Source organism: Aspergillus neoniger, assembly GCF_003184625.1.
Source record: "Aspergillus neoniger CBS 115656 unplaced genomic scaffold BO87scaffold_40, whole genome shotgun sequence".
NCBI classification, from domain to species: Eukaryota; Fungi; Ascomycota; class Eurotiomycetes; order Eurotiales; family Aspergillaceae; genus Aspergillus; species Aspergillus neoniger.
This window is the reverse complement of record NW_020291168.1, coordinates 25,977-41,675: the sequence shown is the minus strand read 5'-3', so window position 1 is coordinate 41,675 and position 15,699 is coordinate 25,977. Positions and strand designations below refer to the sequence as shown.

General features: G+C 48.6%; 8 protein-coding genes across 8 annotated transcripts; 4 read left to right on the top strand and 4 right to left on the bottom strand.

Moving 5' to 3' along the window:
* Positions 1–56: 56 nt before the first annotated feature.
* Positions 57–1,284, bottom strand: BO87DRAFT_400722 (Zn(II)2Cys6 transcription factor domain-containing protein; the record flags this gene model as incomplete). Its single annotated transcript, XM_025625547.1, has 7 exons — positions 57–143; positions 207–279; positions 336–665; positions 900–1,005; positions 1,056–1,107; positions 1,157–1,215; positions 1,245–1,284. The coding sequence occupies 7 exons, from the start codon at positions 1,282–1,284 to the stop codon at positions 57–59; spliced, it is 747 nt and encodes a 248-aa protein (XP_025475522.1).
* Positions 1,285–1,595: 311 nt separating this feature from the next.
* BO87DRAFT_169092 (saponin hydrolase precursor) lies at positions 1,596–3,707 on the top strand. Its single transcript, XM_025618320.1, has one exon. The coding sequence runs from the start codon at positions 1,619–1,621 to the stop codon at positions 3,512–3,514; it is 1,896 nt and encodes a 631-aa protein (XP_025475521.1). The 5' UTR covers positions 1,596–1,618; the 3' UTR covers positions 3,515–3,707.
* Positions 3,616–4,518, top strand: BO87DRAFT_419169 (uncharacterized protein). The gene is made up of 2 exons (XM_025626926.1): positions 3,616–4,122; positions 4,200–4,518. The coding sequence occupies exon 1, from the start codon at positions 3,735–3,737 to the stop codon at positions 4,110–4,112; it is 378 nt and encodes a 125-aa protein (XP_025475520.1). The 5' UTR covers positions 3,616–3,734; the 3' UTR covers positions 4,113–4,122; positions 4,200–4,518.
* A 561-nt stretch (positions 4,519–5,079) lies between these two features.
* On the top strand, positions 5,080–6,183 carry BO87DRAFT_419168 (SDR family oxidoreductase). The gene is made up of 3 exons (XM_025626925.1): positions 5,080–5,606; positions 5,663–5,819; positions 5,875–6,183. The coding sequence occupies exons 1-3, from the start codon at positions 5,140–5,142 to the stop codon at positions 6,058–6,060; spliced, it is 810 nt and encodes a 269-aa protein (XP_025475519.1). The 5' UTR covers positions 5,080–5,139; the 3' UTR covers positions 6,061–6,183.
* A 59-nt stretch (positions 6,184–6,242) lies between these two features.
* On the bottom strand, positions 6,243–7,446 carry BO87DRAFT_446432 (alcohol dehydrogenase; the record flags this gene model as incomplete). The annotated part of the gene is made up of 4 exons (XM_025628216.1): positions 6,243–6,546; positions 6,610–6,664; positions 6,716–7,062; positions 7,190–7,446. 4 exons carry the CDS (start codon positions 7,444–7,446, stop codon positions 6,243–6,245), a joined length of 963 nt encoding a protein of 320 aa, XP_025475518.1.
* A 405-nt stretch (positions 7,447–7,851) lies between these two features.
* On the bottom strand, positions 7,852–9,851 carry BO87DRAFT_446419 (acetyl-CoA synthetase-like protein; the record flags this gene model as incomplete). Its single annotated transcript, XM_025628215.1, has 5 exons — positions 7,852–8,887; positions 8,947–9,057; positions 9,112–9,447; positions 9,508–9,765; positions 9,818–9,851. The coding sequence occupies 5 exons, from the start codon at positions 9,849–9,851 to the stop codon at positions 7,905–7,907; spliced, it is 1,722 nt and encodes a 573-aa protein (XP_025475517.1). The 3' UTR covers positions 7,852–7,904.
* Positions 9,852–10,553: 702 nt separating this feature from the next.
* On the bottom strand, positions 10,554–12,510 carry BO87DRAFT_446412 (carotenoid oxygenase family protein; the record flags this gene model as incomplete). Its single annotated transcript, XM_025628214.1, has 4 exons — positions 12,425–12,510; positions 11,733–12,372; positions 11,367–11,675; positions 10,554–11,132 (listed from the first exon to the last, which is right to left on the bottom strand). Exons 1-4 carry the CDS (start codon positions 12,445–12,447, stop codon positions 10,554–10,556), a joined length of 1,551 nt encoding a protein of 516 aa, XP_025475516.1. The 5' UTR covers positions 12,448–12,510.
* Positions 12,511–12,686: 176 nt separating this feature from the next.
* Positions 12,687–15,013, top strand: BO87DRAFT_446411 (phytoene synthase; the record flags this gene model as incomplete). Its single annotated transcript, XM_025628213.1, has 6 exons — positions 12,687–12,742; positions 13,085–13,184; positions 13,246–13,592; positions 13,646–13,819; positions 13,869–14,159; positions 14,212–15,013. The coding sequence occupies 6 exons, from the start codon at positions 12,687–12,689 to the stop codon at positions 15,011–15,013; spliced, it is 1,770 nt and encodes a 589-aa protein (XP_025475515.1).
* Between the last annotated feature and the right edge of the window lie 686 nt (positions 15,014–15,699).

Below are 15,699 nucleotides of genomic sequence, written 5' to 3'. Positions count from 1 at the left end.
ATGCTGTTAACGAGTAAGATGCGCTTCCGAAATGCCAACAGAAACATTATAAAAAGCTACTTTCCGTGTGAACCTGCACTCAGCACATGACTTGGGAATTCCAACCATTCCGACCAAGCGGGCCCCAAATAATCAATAACCGACTCGATCAGATATTGCCCGCCATAGCCCAAGAACCATCATTGGCGATAAGAATGCAGAACTACCCCGTAATCTGCCATCACAGTAAGAGCGTCGGGGCTACGAAGGGCGAGGAGGTCGATGTATTCCGACGGTACACTGACGGGTCATGTGAAAGCTCCAGTAATGCAAGCGCCCCAGAATGTATTGCCGACTGCAATGCTTCGATTGTTTGTCGATAGGTTTCAGTGATGGAGGGACCCAAGTTGGACTGCTGTATGGGTGCCAATAGGTGGGTACATCCTGGGCCCAGGCTCCCATCGCTCTGTAACTGTCTTTCTGCAGAGTCCAAAGTCTGCCCGAGATTACTAGTCTGCAATAACATGCTCCAGCTCCTTCCGATAATGACACGCACGTCTTGATGTAAACGGAGACAAGGAACAAAGGAGTCGAGGAAGCCATTAAAGTCACCATCACGGGAGATGAGAGTTTTGCACAGTATGTGCAACCCGAGCATGGAGGAAAGATGAATCGTGGAATGCATGCTCCAGGATCATCTGCATCGCTTGTTGCATGAAAGAGTCTCAAGGCATGATTCTGTAAGTGGGGCAGTAATAGTCGTGCTGTTCACGGCGGATGACACTGAGATGCGTGGCAGCGAGAGCCAAGAGCTCGTTTAAAAGATATGAAACCCCTATCGAGCACCTGATAATGTCGGCAGGGGTTCTACTATCTCCGGGCTATTATGCTCATTGAGTGAGTCGATGGCCTCAGTTAACAACTGATACAGGCGATCCGTGTGAAGCATGTTGGCTGCTGGCTCTCCAGGGGGATTAGCATCAGCGACCGTTGAAGTCGATTCTGTCGTCTCCCCTGTTGAGGATGCTGGCATGGAAGGGGTCTGATGCAACGGGCCGGCAGTTCTGCGAACTCACAGGTCCGCTCTGATATTGTACATTGCGAACATACTGGCCGTTGTTCATGGCACTTTTCTACACGTCAATGTCGCTCAATTACTGTAAAGGGTCTCTAATACCTTGATACGACGGCGCTTGGACTCAATGCAGCCAAGACGGGATGTTTTTTTATTATTTACTCAAGCTAGTCCCCTTTGTAAGACACACACGTGAAAGGCAGTCCTGGTTTGACCTGTTCTAGTGTCATCACCGAGGCACCTTGACTGTGAATCAGAGGCTCACCCCCTTAGATGGCCCGTGCATACGCGTATCCCGCCGAAGATCCCCCATCAACCGTCGCCATCAAGGTTTAACTCGCCTTTTCTACTGGTCCGTTGACCCACAAGGCAGACGATCAACATCAACCTGGCCCGTGCATACACGTACGGCAAATTGGCAAGCGTTGGCCGGCAATACTCCCGAAATCCACCAGACCTCCTGACGTTTCTGGATTTCCCCCGTCTGCGCATTAGATATATAAGCTCCATCCACGCTGCTGAAATCATGTTTCGTCGTCAACTAGGTTTTTATCTTCTGAAACCATGCTGTTTCCCATCCTTGGAGAGCTTCTCCCTCTGTCGCTGGGAATCGTTTCATCAGTTCTATCCGCCGCAGCCGCGGAATCATTTCCGTCACCCGAGCCAATTGAAGTCGTCCAACTGCCACTACCACCAGTCGTGCCCACAGACGATGTTGGTGCTTGTACCCGCCGAGTTAACCCTCATGGCACCGGATGCATGGGGAAAACATCTCTTATGCAAGGGGGCAACTTCTCCCCAGACGGAAATTACGTCTGGGCCAGCCTTAATTTCACCGGTGCCCCAGCCGCACCAGACCCAGCAAGCATCTACACGGGAGTCCAGTTGATCATGGTCAGCACGAATGGGACCAACTTCTCCACTGGCGACCCATGGAAGTGTGTGACCTGTGGTGTACCGGAAAACAACAAAGTGGGCAGTACATCCTTGAGCGATTACCCTCAGACTTTCGCCGACGGTCGACGCGCAATGGCTGGAACCAACATCATCGAATGTCGAGTGGGACAATTGGCAAGTGATGAGTGCACTCCAGACCAGATATACATCTATCCTATTCGAATGAGCAACAAGGCCGATGATTCCGGGTCGGGAGCCAGCATCCGCGAGCTACGCTTGCACCCCGACAACGTTCACCTTGGTTTCAACTCATACAGCACCACCTCATCTGGTCAGCTGAATGAGAATGGATATTTCGGCCGATTGCACTTCAACGAGTCCCCTACTACAGGGTCTCCTCGCAGTGCTCGGTATGACATCGTGAATGTGACTGTTCTCGTTTCCCCGAACGGACTACAACCGTACAGCGTCACAGGCGATCGACTTTACATTAACCGGGAGGCTATAACCGTGGGAGAGTTCCGAGGATTCACAGGCCGCGGTAATGAAGTCCTGTATTTAGGTAGTCCTTGGGAATCCTGCAATATCGATCTATTTGCCGTTGACTTGACTAGTGGTCGCGTCCGCCGTGTTACCACGCACCCTGGCTACGTTGACCCTGTGGGTGATTCTCCAGATGGCCGATGGCAGGTCATCTTGGACACCCGTGGCACGGACCGCATGGAATTTTTGTCGGGGATGCGTGGTATTCCTCCTGTGACGGATCCGATTACAATCGCTACAGTTTCTTCGGTGCGTAACAATGGGGTTCGACGCTACTTCCAACCTTGGCTGCTGGACGCTCAGGGTGACCACGATCCCAATTACTACGGCCAACAAGTCAATGCCGATGGAAACGGACAGCCTGGCAGCGTTAATGACCCCAACTGGAATGCTGGAGCAGATCCTCGGTGGTCTCCCGATGGCACTCGGATCATGTACTGGCAGAAGATGGTCATACCTCCTGCTTGTGGCGGTACCAACCCGCTACCATGCCCCATATCCACTGAGCCCGGTGGCCGAACCACACGTCTGATGATGGCCCGACTCACCAGTCGGCAGCCTTACCATACTGACCCTGTGCATCCTGTTTCCGATACCATACCATGGGGGCTGCCATATACCCCAGGCAACACCAGCATTCCCGAGGTCTTGAATGTGCCTCCGGGCAACTTTACGCTCCATGGACTCTATTCGGGACTGGCCCATGTTGTCTTCCAAAAGAGCGAGGCCACTTCCGCTATCAACTTTATTTCGGCCACCTACCATAACTACTCTGACGATGGCCTTCATTATATAAATGGATATGAGTCGGTGGCCGCCACTATGGTGTCCTATTCATCTACCCACCTCGACTGGTATTCCAACCTCACCGGAACTGGAGTTTCGTCTAGTACGAAGATAACCAGCCCTGATGGATTTCACGTCGTTGACGATGCCATGACTAATATTTTCCACGCCAATGGGACCCTGGTTACTACCGTCGATGGGGTAGTATACAAGCAGCCATTGAATGAGGCGTGAATTCCCAACAATTCAAGCCTCGTCGTGTCCGTCTGGGGTTATCAAACCCAATTTTAGTATCCCATATTTCTGTTCTATTCGATATTATGTATTTTCTGTAGTTCTGCCATACATCGCGACCATCAACACCTTCCGGCACCATTCGCTCAAGCACGAGCATAGAGAACACACAATTCCTCCAGTCCCCATCTGCGCGTCAGCATATCCTAAGTCCCGATCTATGAGCGACATCGCACTAACACCGGAACTTACCGAGATCCAAAAGCAGAACAAAGCAGCCGCCATAACGTCAGCGTCTGTGGAAGCCTCTGGAAAGTTGACAATCAAGTACGTACCCGGTGTGATCGTCGATATCCCACTAGTGGCTGCAGAGGGCTCTCGCGTTCTACCCGGCCTGTATGGAGACAAGGTTCACGATTACGGCCAAGTTAAGGACTGGAAAATTAGAACAATGGCTGGAGCTAAGTCCTTTGCCTTTGGGATTGGTGAAGGAATGACGGATACCTTTTACCAACCGTATAAGGTGGCGAGAGATAATGGAGCGAAGTGGTTTGCGACGGGGTTTCTGAAGGGCAGTTTTGGGGCGGTTGGAAGATAGTTCATGATAAGTAAGATCTCTCATACCTTGTTATTGAGACACGGGGTGGGGAAGTTGTGCGAATGCTTGCTAACACATCGAACTTAGGTTCTTTGGTTCTCGTTACATATCCTGTCCAAGGCGTGAAACGGACTATACAGCATGCTCTGCATAATAAGCGTCGGAAGAAGGTCATTGACGCTCTGCATGCCGAGGTCGGAGCATAGTTCGACAAGAAAGAGAACGGCGGCTTCAGGATGCGGTAGTCCTGGACTTTTTCGATCGACTGACGCAGAAGGAAGGAGAACTGGGCGACGATGAAGATGATTGTCTATGATTGGAAGTATTATATTGTTGGCCTCCAGAGATGAGCGACAGCTTGTGCCAGAGCGACAACAACAAGATCATGACTCCACATATGTTATAGATCCTACCCCATTTAAATAATTTTCTGAAAGTGTAGGGAATTCGATCCCTCTCCACCTCCATTGAACTGAGTAGTTCCAGTAGATGAGTGAGAAGTTATGCATTCGGGCACAGTCCACGGTCGGAGCTTGCGAATACTGTGCCGCTCCCGATTCGCCAGTTGCCCTGATCACGGCCTGAGCGGCGCCATGCAAATTATGTTGGATTCCTTCATGAGCAGAAAGAACGTGATATAAGAAATAAAATGGGGCCCGTATAATACAATGAAGCTCCAATCTGCCCTCTGCCAATATGGGCTGATGAGTGATTTGTAATAAGCCGTTCTGACAAATCCAGGGTTCGGCATCAAATGCAGCAGCCCCCACTAATGACGTTAACGAAGGATTCTACGATGTCCTTCTTTACCCTTCGCGTACCATACTACTATACGTTCGAATAGCTTCACTGGTTAATTATTGGCTTTGATTTCAAAGCATCAGAGGGTGGATACGTGCATATACGGGTCTCCACCGTCGTTATATATAGTCGAGCTCACATACTGGAATATGATACAAGAGACGCCCAGGGAGAGAGCATAAATCTCGTGTTCAATCTATCTAATCGTTTATATATTTTTCTCGCCATGGCATCCTACCTGATTACAGGCGCTTCACGTGGCATTGGTCTTGCCACAGCCCGCACACTGGCCTCCAAACCCGCCAGCGAAGTCTCCGTCATCTTTGCAGCGGCACGTACCCAGACCGATGATCTAAAACGTCTAGTGGCGCAGTCCCCCGGGCGAGTTCATCATGTATCCATGGATGTCGAAATCAAGAACAGTATACAACCCGCGGTTGCGACCGTTGAAAGCGTACTATTGGGGAAAGGCCTTGATGTCCTGATTAACAATGCCGGTATCATGCCCTCAACCCGGGGCGGCATTGAGAATATGTTAGCGGTAATACTCCTGATTCCATATATTGCGCTATTGACTGTCAATAGGGATAACTTGGACTCCGTCTTCCACACCAATGTCACCAGTGCCCATTTGGTAACAAGTGCCTTCTTACCACTGCTTAAGAAAGGAAATCTGAAGAAAGTGGTAAACATGTATGTCTTCTGCCCCTCGCCCAGACATCAGTTACCGTGGTTCTAACTGCGTTCAGCTCGACAACACTTGGCTCAATCACGATGGCACCCAGGTTCGCACTTTTTCCAGTGCCAGCTTACAAAGTTAGTAAAGCAGCACTGAATATGCTTACCACGCAATACGCGCAGTCTCTCGCGGATCAGGGATTCACGTTCCTTGCAATCTCGCCGGGTGTACGTTTCCTATCGCCGTGTCTTAAAACAATAATGGAACTAACTTCTTCGAAAGTGGGTAAAGACAGACCTTGGTGGAGAGAGGGCGGATATAACAGCTGAACAGAGTGTACAAGGTCTGTTGGATATCATAGTTCCTGCAACTCAAGAAGATAATGGGAAATTCTTCAATATTCGAGTTCCCGGATGGGAGCAGGCAGAAGGGTTGAACCAATATGATGGAGAAGTGGTGCCGTGGTAGGCCATATTGGAGTCTCCCGCCTACTTTTGATCTGTCCTTCTCGATCCCATATATACTTTGTGACGTCGACCCTTCTGCAGAGGTGCAGGCACGATAATATCATCCAATGACACTGCATTACACTACGCTTCTACCATCCTATGCTGAAGGGAACCAAAAACACTGTAATTTGTCATATTTCCTTAGAGCTTCAGTGGATGTTTATCTGCGACAAGCAATGCCTTGTAGCGAACCGTGTTACGCTGCAGGCCTTCCATGGCCTGGTTGACCTCCTCTGTAGAAGTAAGGCTAAAAATGCTTGTGGCAGGTCGCACTCCCTTGTCCGCACAGAACTGCAGCATCTTGGCTACATCCCCACGGGATGCGACCAAAGAACCTTGGATCCGAAGGCCCTTGTTGATCAGCATGATGGTTCGAATAGCAGCCGGTTGAAGAGAGACTGTCAATGGATAGACTGTTCCATGTACTGCCAGAAGAGAAAGAATGCTGTTACCGAGCCCATGCTTAGTTTGAATGATCAAAGTGACGAAAAAGAAATCGATGGCTTACAACGTATAATCTTCCGAGCTGGAACCGCACAAGAGGTGTTTCAGTGGCTCCATGTCTAAATGTAGCTGTCAGCGGATAACTTGGAAATCAATCAGTGTAGTCAGACCTTCCATTGATTCGCCGTTAGTCAGATAGTACTCTTTAGCCCCAAAGGCTAAGCAGTCCGCCTTCTTGGACTCCGATCCGGAGAAAGCAACAACATGATATCCCATCGCAGCCGCCATTTTGATGGCCAGATGCCCCATGCCGCCGATGCCCAATACTCCAACACGATCTTTAGGCTGCATGCCGTAGCGACTAAGCACAGTCCAGACAGTAGCACCACCGCACATCAGCGTTGCAGCATCACCAGAGTGTAGCCCATCTGGAATGGGTATAAGGGCGTTCGCGTTCCAGATAGTTCTAAAGCCGAGGCAACCGCGGTCAGGTTCAGACATGCCATAAAGGTCTTTTCTTTGGCAATATTGGTCCCAGCCTACAGAGTGTTTCGAAATAAATCATCTAAGCGACAATACTCAATATTGCATGACGGATGAGACATAGTCAATTACCTGATTTGCAAGATTGACATTCCCCGCACGTTTTCTGTACGTAGCCCATTCCAACACGGTCGCCGATTTGGACACTCCGCACATCGGTCCCGATCGCCCTAACTATGCCTATTCCCTCATGGCCTAGGACTTGCTGAGAATGTAGGTAGATGCTATCTGTACCGCATATACTGGCATGCGTCACTTCGACCAGTGCTTCGTCAGGGGATAGATGACGGGTGATATGGTCAAGATGAATCTGACCGGAGGGAGATGCTCGGTAAGCCTTCAGTACGTGGGTCGTCATGGTAGAAGTCAGTGCTGAGTGTCAATAAAAGGTGACGGAAAGATAAAGTTCGCAGTATATGAAGGATTTGAAAGAGAAGGCATCGTTCGGCTTCTGGTCCAGGGTATATACAAGGGATAGTATAGGCCTCTGCTTCGTTATTTTCATGAGGGGTAACATTCCTTGTTCAGTCTCACGTCAAGCTATGCCTATAGCGAGCTAATGAGGCAAGGGTTCTCAGGAAGCTGCATAAAACGGTACACTTGCAGGGACAATCCCTTGGCGTTCCTAACTCTGCCTTGGAAGCAGTATTTCGTTGACTGCGGGGATGCGTAAATGGTGCTGATATTAGAAGAGGAAATCCATACAAAGAATATGATCCGGCCGTTGTCAGTACGGCTAACTAGCAAAAATCTCTAGGGCTATAATAAAATGAGCTTGCTTTGGATGCGACAAGTTGCACATATGCCCCTAAACCTTTACAGCTTCCCCCTTGACTGAATTTCCCGCACAATCCTGCACTGCTGCATGCCTTCTGCATCTGCGCGCTTGAGAAGCTCCCTGCGGAGGATTTTACCACTGGGCACTTTTGGAATGGCATCTATGAATTCAACTTCCGACAGCCACTTGTGACGCACTTTCTGAGACCGGATCAGCTCCATCAGCTCCTGACCCACAACGCGCCAAGACATCTCCCCAGTTGCTCCACTGTCGGATGTTCCCTTCATCACCACATATGCCTTCGGTCTTTGTCCCGAGTATTCCTCGGGAATACCTACAACCGCTGCATCCGCCACAGCCGGGTGCTGCAACAAGCTATCCTCCAACTCTGCAGGAGACACACCTATGCCTTTGACTTTAATCATATCTTTGATCCTATCGGTGATGGTCAGAAATCCTTCGCTGTCAATGAAGCCAACGTCACCAGTGCGTAGCCAACCATCTGGAGGAAAGGTCTCGATAGTAGCCTTATCGTTACCTAAATATCCCATGGCTATTTGCGGGCCTCTGGCGTGAATTTCTCCCTGTGCACTATAACCCAAGGGAAATGATGTCATTGTATCAACAATCCGCAGCTCTGTATTAGCCATGATGGTACCAACAGTATGCCCATACTTGTATCCCTCTTCATTAAGGGAATGGGTTGTTAGGGCGCCACAACTCTCCGTCATCCCGTAGCTTTGCTTCAGGCCAGTTCCGGGATAAGCTTTTTCTAGCTGCCGAAGTAACTCTGTTGCAATTGGCGCTGCACCAGAAGAGAAGGTTTTAACATGGGAAAGATCATACTGGGCCACTTTTGGATCATTAAGAAGTCGAACAATCATGGGGGGTACAATTGGCACTTCCGTGATTTGGTGCTTCACAATGGTGCCTAGCATGGATTCCATGGTAAATGACGACATCATCAATACCTCCATATCACGCATTATGGGCACGTGTATCAGATGGATCAATCCTATGACTTGTGGTTAAGTTTAGCAGCCGATATCCAAAATACATCCAGAGGGGACACAGTCCTACCATGATAGAGTGGGAGCACGGCCAGCATCTTCTTGTTCTCGATGTCAGACGTTTGCCTAGCTTGCATGCACTGTGCGATGATATTATGATGTGACAGCATGACCTGCCATTCTATATTAGCAGGTATTATAGGAACACATGAAGACAAATGCAATGATTTGAAACTTACAGCTTTTGGCCGTCCCGTGGTTCCACTACTGAAGTTCAGGTATCCACACGAATCCCGGTTACTGCTCCCATCCAGTATCTTGAACGACCCCTCCTGACCGCCAGGGCCATAAGATCTTCCAATATCAATGTAATCCTGCAGCGTTGTTTGAGAATCCTGTCGCCCTTCCAGCAGAAACACCCTCGCATGCGGAATTCCTACCCTGTCTGCTGATATCATTACCTTAGACATACAGGAAGGAACGGTGAAAATAAACTTGGCGCGTGAAGAAATGAGGAGATAGACTAGTTCATCTGCACCATGAACAGGGGATGCGCCTGCTACAATGCCACCTAATGAAAGTCAGTAAACCAAGCATACCTGTTGAAGGACGCCAATGTAGCGTGGGTGACAACCAGCTCGAACAATCGCCATCATTGCTACTGCATACTGTATCAAGTTCGGACTAAGAATGATGACGGTGTCACCAGGCCGAAGGCCATGGTTCTGTACTAACGCGGTTGACGCGAAAGTGGAATAAGCTTTCACATCCTTGTAGCCCATCCGCTCACCCGTGGCAGCATTGTTGAAGCCACCTCTTTTTGTAGCTTGTTGCGCCGTGTAATGCCTGGATTCGAAGAGCCAGTCCCAAACAGTTACATCTGTGGGGACTGCTTTTCTGTCAGGTTGAAAAATGCGTACTGTATCGCAACATGGTCATACCATCTAGCCTGGGCCTTGTTGAGGAGAATATCATGGTGGAATAGAAGGTAAAGCCTGATTTACTCTCCAAAAAGTCACTGTATCAATAACTGTACTATGTGTATTGGAGGATCCCGACAACGACAAATATATGGTTGTTGGCTTTATTCAGATACTTGTTCTGTGGCATGCCCCTCATATTGCAGGCCAATCCTTGTTACCTCCATGCACTTCTCCATTCCTGACGATGCAGACCATCCTTGTTAAACCAATTCAAGGCACGCGCCCTACAGCGGGAGTAAGCACAACGAAGCAAGAGAATGCAGCAAAATCAGTTGTATTGCCTATCTAGAGCGCGCAGCGAAACGAGCGCGATGAGGGGCTTCCTGTGGTGGCCCGAGCGCCAACCAAGCCTACATGGGTGACTGCTTCAACAAATCATTATCAAATTGTCACTGGTTTTGACCCGATCATCACGCGGATAAAAGGCAGAGTCACACGAACGTATCACAGGAGATAATTGTTGCGGGAATATTCTCCGTGAGGATATCTCATCGTCCCAAGGTGCGTTATGCATGCATCCAATCCCCTTGCGCCGATCATCTTCACTAAACCAGGGTTCTGTGTATTGAATATTACAGTATATGGTTTTGAAAGATACGATACAATGCACGGATCCATTTCGGGAAGGAATATCAACTTGCGACCTCGTATCCGCAATGCCCAATCTTCAGACACTTGCATGGAGTTGTCGTATCTACTCATTGCGATAATGATGGACCCCTCTTTGGTTCAAGATCTCTTCCTCCGAGAACCAGTTTCCATGCATCCCATATGGAACCCGTTGTGGCAAGATCACCCGGCCAACAACTTCCTTCATGCTCACCGCATCAATGATCCACAACTCGCTGTGTGCATCAGGTAGAGGAACCCCACTGTCGTCCAGCCAAGCTTCGTCAAAGACGTACGTAACTAGCCATCCATCATCCTCAGAGACACCATCCTTGCGAGGCACGAATGAGCATTCCTGTGCGTAATGCCTTGGAGGCAGAGCAAAAACTTGGATGGGATCATGCGGATCCTGGGAGTATATGATCTCGTGGATAGAGCGAGTATCAACACATCCATGAACCTGGGATGGTGGATTATCAAGCCCCTTCCGGAGAATTGACTCCACGTTGACCTTCACCAAGCTATCTATCTTGTAGCAGCTGTTATGCCTGGTCGCAAAGTTTCCTTCCCTCATCGAACAGCCGTAGACATACTTTGTTGCACTCATTTGCAAATGTTCAGGGACATGAGGAAACTCAAACGGGATCACGGACAGAGCCCATTGCTGTACGATATGATGCGAGGAACCGGCGGAGGGAAACTGATAATAGTAAAGGCGGCACTCGGGTTCAGATGGACAGGCCCATTCCGGACAGTCCAGCCCACCCATCCAGTATAGAGAAGAAAGGCTGTTGATGCGACACAGCAAGGTGTGAACTCGGTAGCCATTTACATTCCTCTCGTCCCAAGTATTGACGGTGTGCATCACTATGCAGGCATCGGTTGTATACCATTTTACCCTATCTGGTGAGTGTCGTGGAAAAACCCCAAGGCGTGTATGGCCTGCGGGGTCGTACTCGACCGCTGGTCTACCATGGCGAAGCCTGTAGGGATCCAACGAAACAGGTGTATCAATAAGTACGGTGTGCCTGTGAGATACTCCAAAATCGTGCATCAGCTTCCCTGATTTCAATCCCGGCACAGCCTGGTTCAAAGCCGGGGTGGCGTTGGTAGGGACGCCTTGCGGCACGATTGAGTAATTGATATAAGGCGGGAGAAACGTGGAATGGAACAATATGAGTTCTCCCGTCTCGCGATCCACACGGGGCTTGAGATGATGTCAGCTTCCAAGAATTAAGCTTCTGGGTCGGTCTAGAATCCATACATGAGCCGTAGTCATTTCTTTGTACACCCCTTCAAGACCAGGAGCACCGAAATAGGGCATTGATGGATCCTCCTGATCTGACTCGCCTTCAGCCTGGCTTCCGGTAAACCAGCCAACTGTTTTCAATGAGGGAAGAAAAACCCGCATGGGAGGCCCGATTTCATTAGTGGCAAGGACTCGGCCATCGTGATGAAAGAGGCTTGTATTGGCAGTACCTATTCTTATAATTGGACGGGCGATCCAACCCCAGATCGAGGCAGTTACTATCGCTGCTGTGCGTACGACGCTCATTGCTACTTTGATCGATGATGATCTGGGATCAATCATGGTGTTCATACCAGGAATGACGGGGTAGATCCATGTGGACTTTTTACGGGCACCGTAAACATCTGTCACGATATACTGATTAGAGAAAACCGGCTGGGCTCCTGGTGTATCTGGATCCCGCTTGAAGAAAACGCCAGTGAGCATGCCATCGCCGTCGAGCCAGTGGATATCGTGCTTTGTGTCATCTTTAAGCGGGTTACTTCCATTCCGAACGTATTGACCACCATAAAGCTCTTCGGGTATTGAGCCCTTCACATTACAGGTAATGTCAGACACCGTGGTCTGGATGGGCGCAAAGTTTCCGAGGAGATACCTATTCATCGTCTTTCAGCATAGTAGTTTGTTCGGGAACAAGAGATTCATACAAATTCTTTTGCCGACCTGCCATTTCTTTGCTCTGTTGCTTCACAGCTTAAAGATTACCGACCCGAATGTTGAAAAGGTGTGTGCAAGGAACAGATTTATCTAGCCTAGCTCGGCTGGAGAAAAATAAGATATATAATCAGGTTCGACGCCAGGTATACGTCATCAGTGGTCGTTGATAAGACCATCTAATACCCTTCGGCAATTGTAGGTAGCACAACATCAAGGCAAGGTACCACGGCATTTGTAGATATATGCCCAACTATGTCGAGGCAAGGACCAACATATCTATCCTTGAATGAGCGCCAAATAACCCCAGAGTGAGTCTGCCGTCTTGTAATGCAGCTTGAGGAACACCGCACTCCTCTGTAGCTCAAAAATAACTGCGTCATGATCGACTTGACGATGTTTAGTCGATATTTTATTACACCCCTTGGTGTACCTTGACCTCGTTATCTTACCGTCTTGGCATTGGCAAATATTATATAGTGTGCAATGGGTTATCTTGTCTCCGTCACTAGATAGAGGTACTTCGCTACTATCATTGAGTACCTTACTGCACCCTTGGCTCGGAGACAATCAACTCAATATGCCATATGAGTATGCAATCATGTAGGCAAATATCTACCATGTGAGCAATAACCGTTCACTGAGTACAGCAGACATTCTTTCTCCAACGTCCCGTTGGCGCTTGGGGTTACCGCACTATCATGGCCTATTATGACACGATTGGACTGGGCAAAGCTTTGCACTATTATAGGTGTACGTTTACCTTGACTGTAGCGCTTTGGGCTGTGCTATTCCCACTCTAATATATTTACAGGTAGCAGTCGGAGCGACTATACCGTGGGATTCGTACTTGATCCACAACGAAATATTCTCCTACAATCCTAGTGCATTATTTGGCTACAGGATATTGCTCGTTCCGGTGGAAGACCTTTTTTTCGTCGCGTTTCAGACTTACAACACGGGGATGCTATATCTCATGCTAACACGTCATTTGGTTTTCCCTTCTTTTCTGCGACATGTCTCCACACTCTATCGAGCTTTAGGCATCATTTTTCTTGCTGCATTCACTGTGGCTGGTATGTTTTGCATCTGGCATGGGGGTAGATACACCTACCTTGGGTTCATTCTCGCTTGGGCCTGCCCAATTCTCTTATTACAATGGTAAAGACCCACAGGAGATGAAGGAGTCCTTTTTAATCTTAATTTGAATGCAGGCTACTCGCAGGCGGCTTCATAGTCCAGCTCCCAGTAAAGATGCTACTGATATCTGTGATACCACCTACATTATTCTTGTGGGCAGTTGACACATTTGCTTTGCATCAGGGAACCTGGGTTATTCAGGCTGGAACTAAGTTTGACTGGCAAATATGGGGCGAGCTCGATATCGAGTATGTCACGAGAAGCAGCCTGGACAGACTTTGCTAAATTTCATCACAGAGAAGCATTATTCTTTTTGCTCACAAATATGATGATAGTGTTTGGCATTGCAGTAAGTGACTTTGCAATAGCTCTGACACACGGTCGACTAGCTAGCTCGCCTGGTACTATCAATACTCCTCTTTCATACAATCATATCTTACACGATTTTGTTCGCTTGCCACATACCCTAAATGATGACTTTGTGGCTTCCATTGACGAATCGGTTTGCCGCCTGGCTATTTCGAGTCAGAGTATGTATATTGGTTCTGCTATGTTTCAGGGGCCACTCCGAATCGACTTAATCATGCTGTACGTCAACAAATCTTGTTTGAATGAGTAATGAAACTAATTTACATCGAAGTTATTCCTTCTGCCGAATTGCAGATGACTTGGTCGACGAGGCCGGAGATCGAAAGAGTGCCTCAGATGTCCTTGACCAGTGCACTTTGGAGCTGGAAAGTCGCTTTACATCAAAGGTGGACTGCGTTGAACAAGGATACTCCAAGTACCCGGAGCTCACCCAAGCGATAAAAAATTTACCCGCAACAAGACTGCGCATTGAGCCATTACAAAGACTTCTTGAAGGATTCCGCACGGATCTAAGATTTGATAGCGAGTGCAATTCATTCCCCATACATTCAGAGCAAGACTTGGACAACTACGCCTACCATGTCGCAGGCACAGTGGCTGCAAGCATGATAGACTTGCTCGTACATCATTTCCCTTGCTATGCACATGCTACGAACGATACAGTGAGAAATGAGACCCTGGCAGCAGCAGAAATGATGGGTCGAGCGCTACAGTTGGTCAATATAGCGCGTGACATTGAAAGAGATATTGCGATAGGTCGAGTTTACATTCCAACTACCTGGCTCAAGCAAGAAGGTATCACGCCTGGGGATGTAATCAGAGGTCAACACACTGAATCCGTCGAGCGCTTGAGGGAGCGTGTCCTTATCAAAGCCCAGGAATATCACGATCGTTCATTACCAGCGCTAGCCTCCCTACCGGTAGAGCTTCAAGGCCCTCTACGTGCGGTTATCGAAAATTACATGGAGATTGGGGCTGCTCTAAAGCGTGGACATCGCTCTGGGTCGGTCAGGAAGCTTAAGTTGTCTTTGTGGCGTCGGTTACTGGTCACCTATCGTGCCATGATGGCTTGATATCAAAACTATATTTCGATAAATGCATGGATCCTGGGGGGCAGTGTGCCGTGATACAAGTAGAATACAGAATGTATATCCTCAATGTTTGTGGTTTGTCAGCCTAAAGTAAAGAATTCGTTTATACCACCGCAAGCCGCTTTCCTCACTACTACGTATGGCATAGTACAGCTACTGAAGACTATTAGCTTCGCAGGATGAAGCACATCCGTTACAAGCCTACAGCAATGCATCTATTCTTCCATATGTAGCCATGACCAGTTTAACTATCTAGGCCTGCCTGAAAGAATTCATGCTGTCCTACTACACAACACATGATGCAGTGTCACAGAAAACAACTCATCATCAGGTAGCTTTGTCTGGCTATAACCCCCTGCATGGATTACGTCTACATGATGACGCATGGGCTCTGCTGCAAGTACCCCTCCATGGCGTATGATATTCTCATCCGCCAGGCACCGTATCACAACACTGGACACAGTATGCCGCACACCTATCTTGTAACAGGATTGCATAGACATGAAGGCGGCCATCTCGGCGCATAGAGCGGGAAATTCAATTCTGGACTGGTGCAGCAAGAATCGGGCTTTGGAAGACAGTAGGAATGCAAGGTTGACATTTGATTCAGCGTCTCACGCGAAAAAGTCTTCTATATCTCGGTGGGTGAGTAGATTGCCGATCGTCCC

Excerpts from the sequence above, each read along its gene's own strand:
- BO87DRAFT_169092 (XM_025618320.1), top strand. The coding sequence starts at position 1,619 with ATGCTGTTTCCCATCCTTGGAGAGCTTCTCCCTCTGTCGCTGGGAATC.
- BO87DRAFT_419169 (XM_025626926.1), top strand. The coding sequence starts at position 3,735 with ATGAGCGACATCGCACTAACACCGGAACTTACCGAGATCCAAAAGCAG.
- BO87DRAFT_419168 (XM_025626925.1), top strand. The coding sequence starts at position 5,140 with ATGGCATCCTACCTGATTACAGGCGCTTCACGTGGCATTGGTCTTGCC. Across the intron at positions 5,607-5,662 it reads CTGAAGAAAGTGGTAAACAT|CTCGACAACACTTGGCTCAA; the intron begins GTATGTCTTCTG and ends AACTGCGTTCAG. Across the intron at positions 5,820-5,874 it reads TCCTTGCAATCTCGCCGGGT|TGGGTAAAGACAGACCTTGG; the intron begins GTACGTTTCCTA and ends CTTCTTCGAAAG.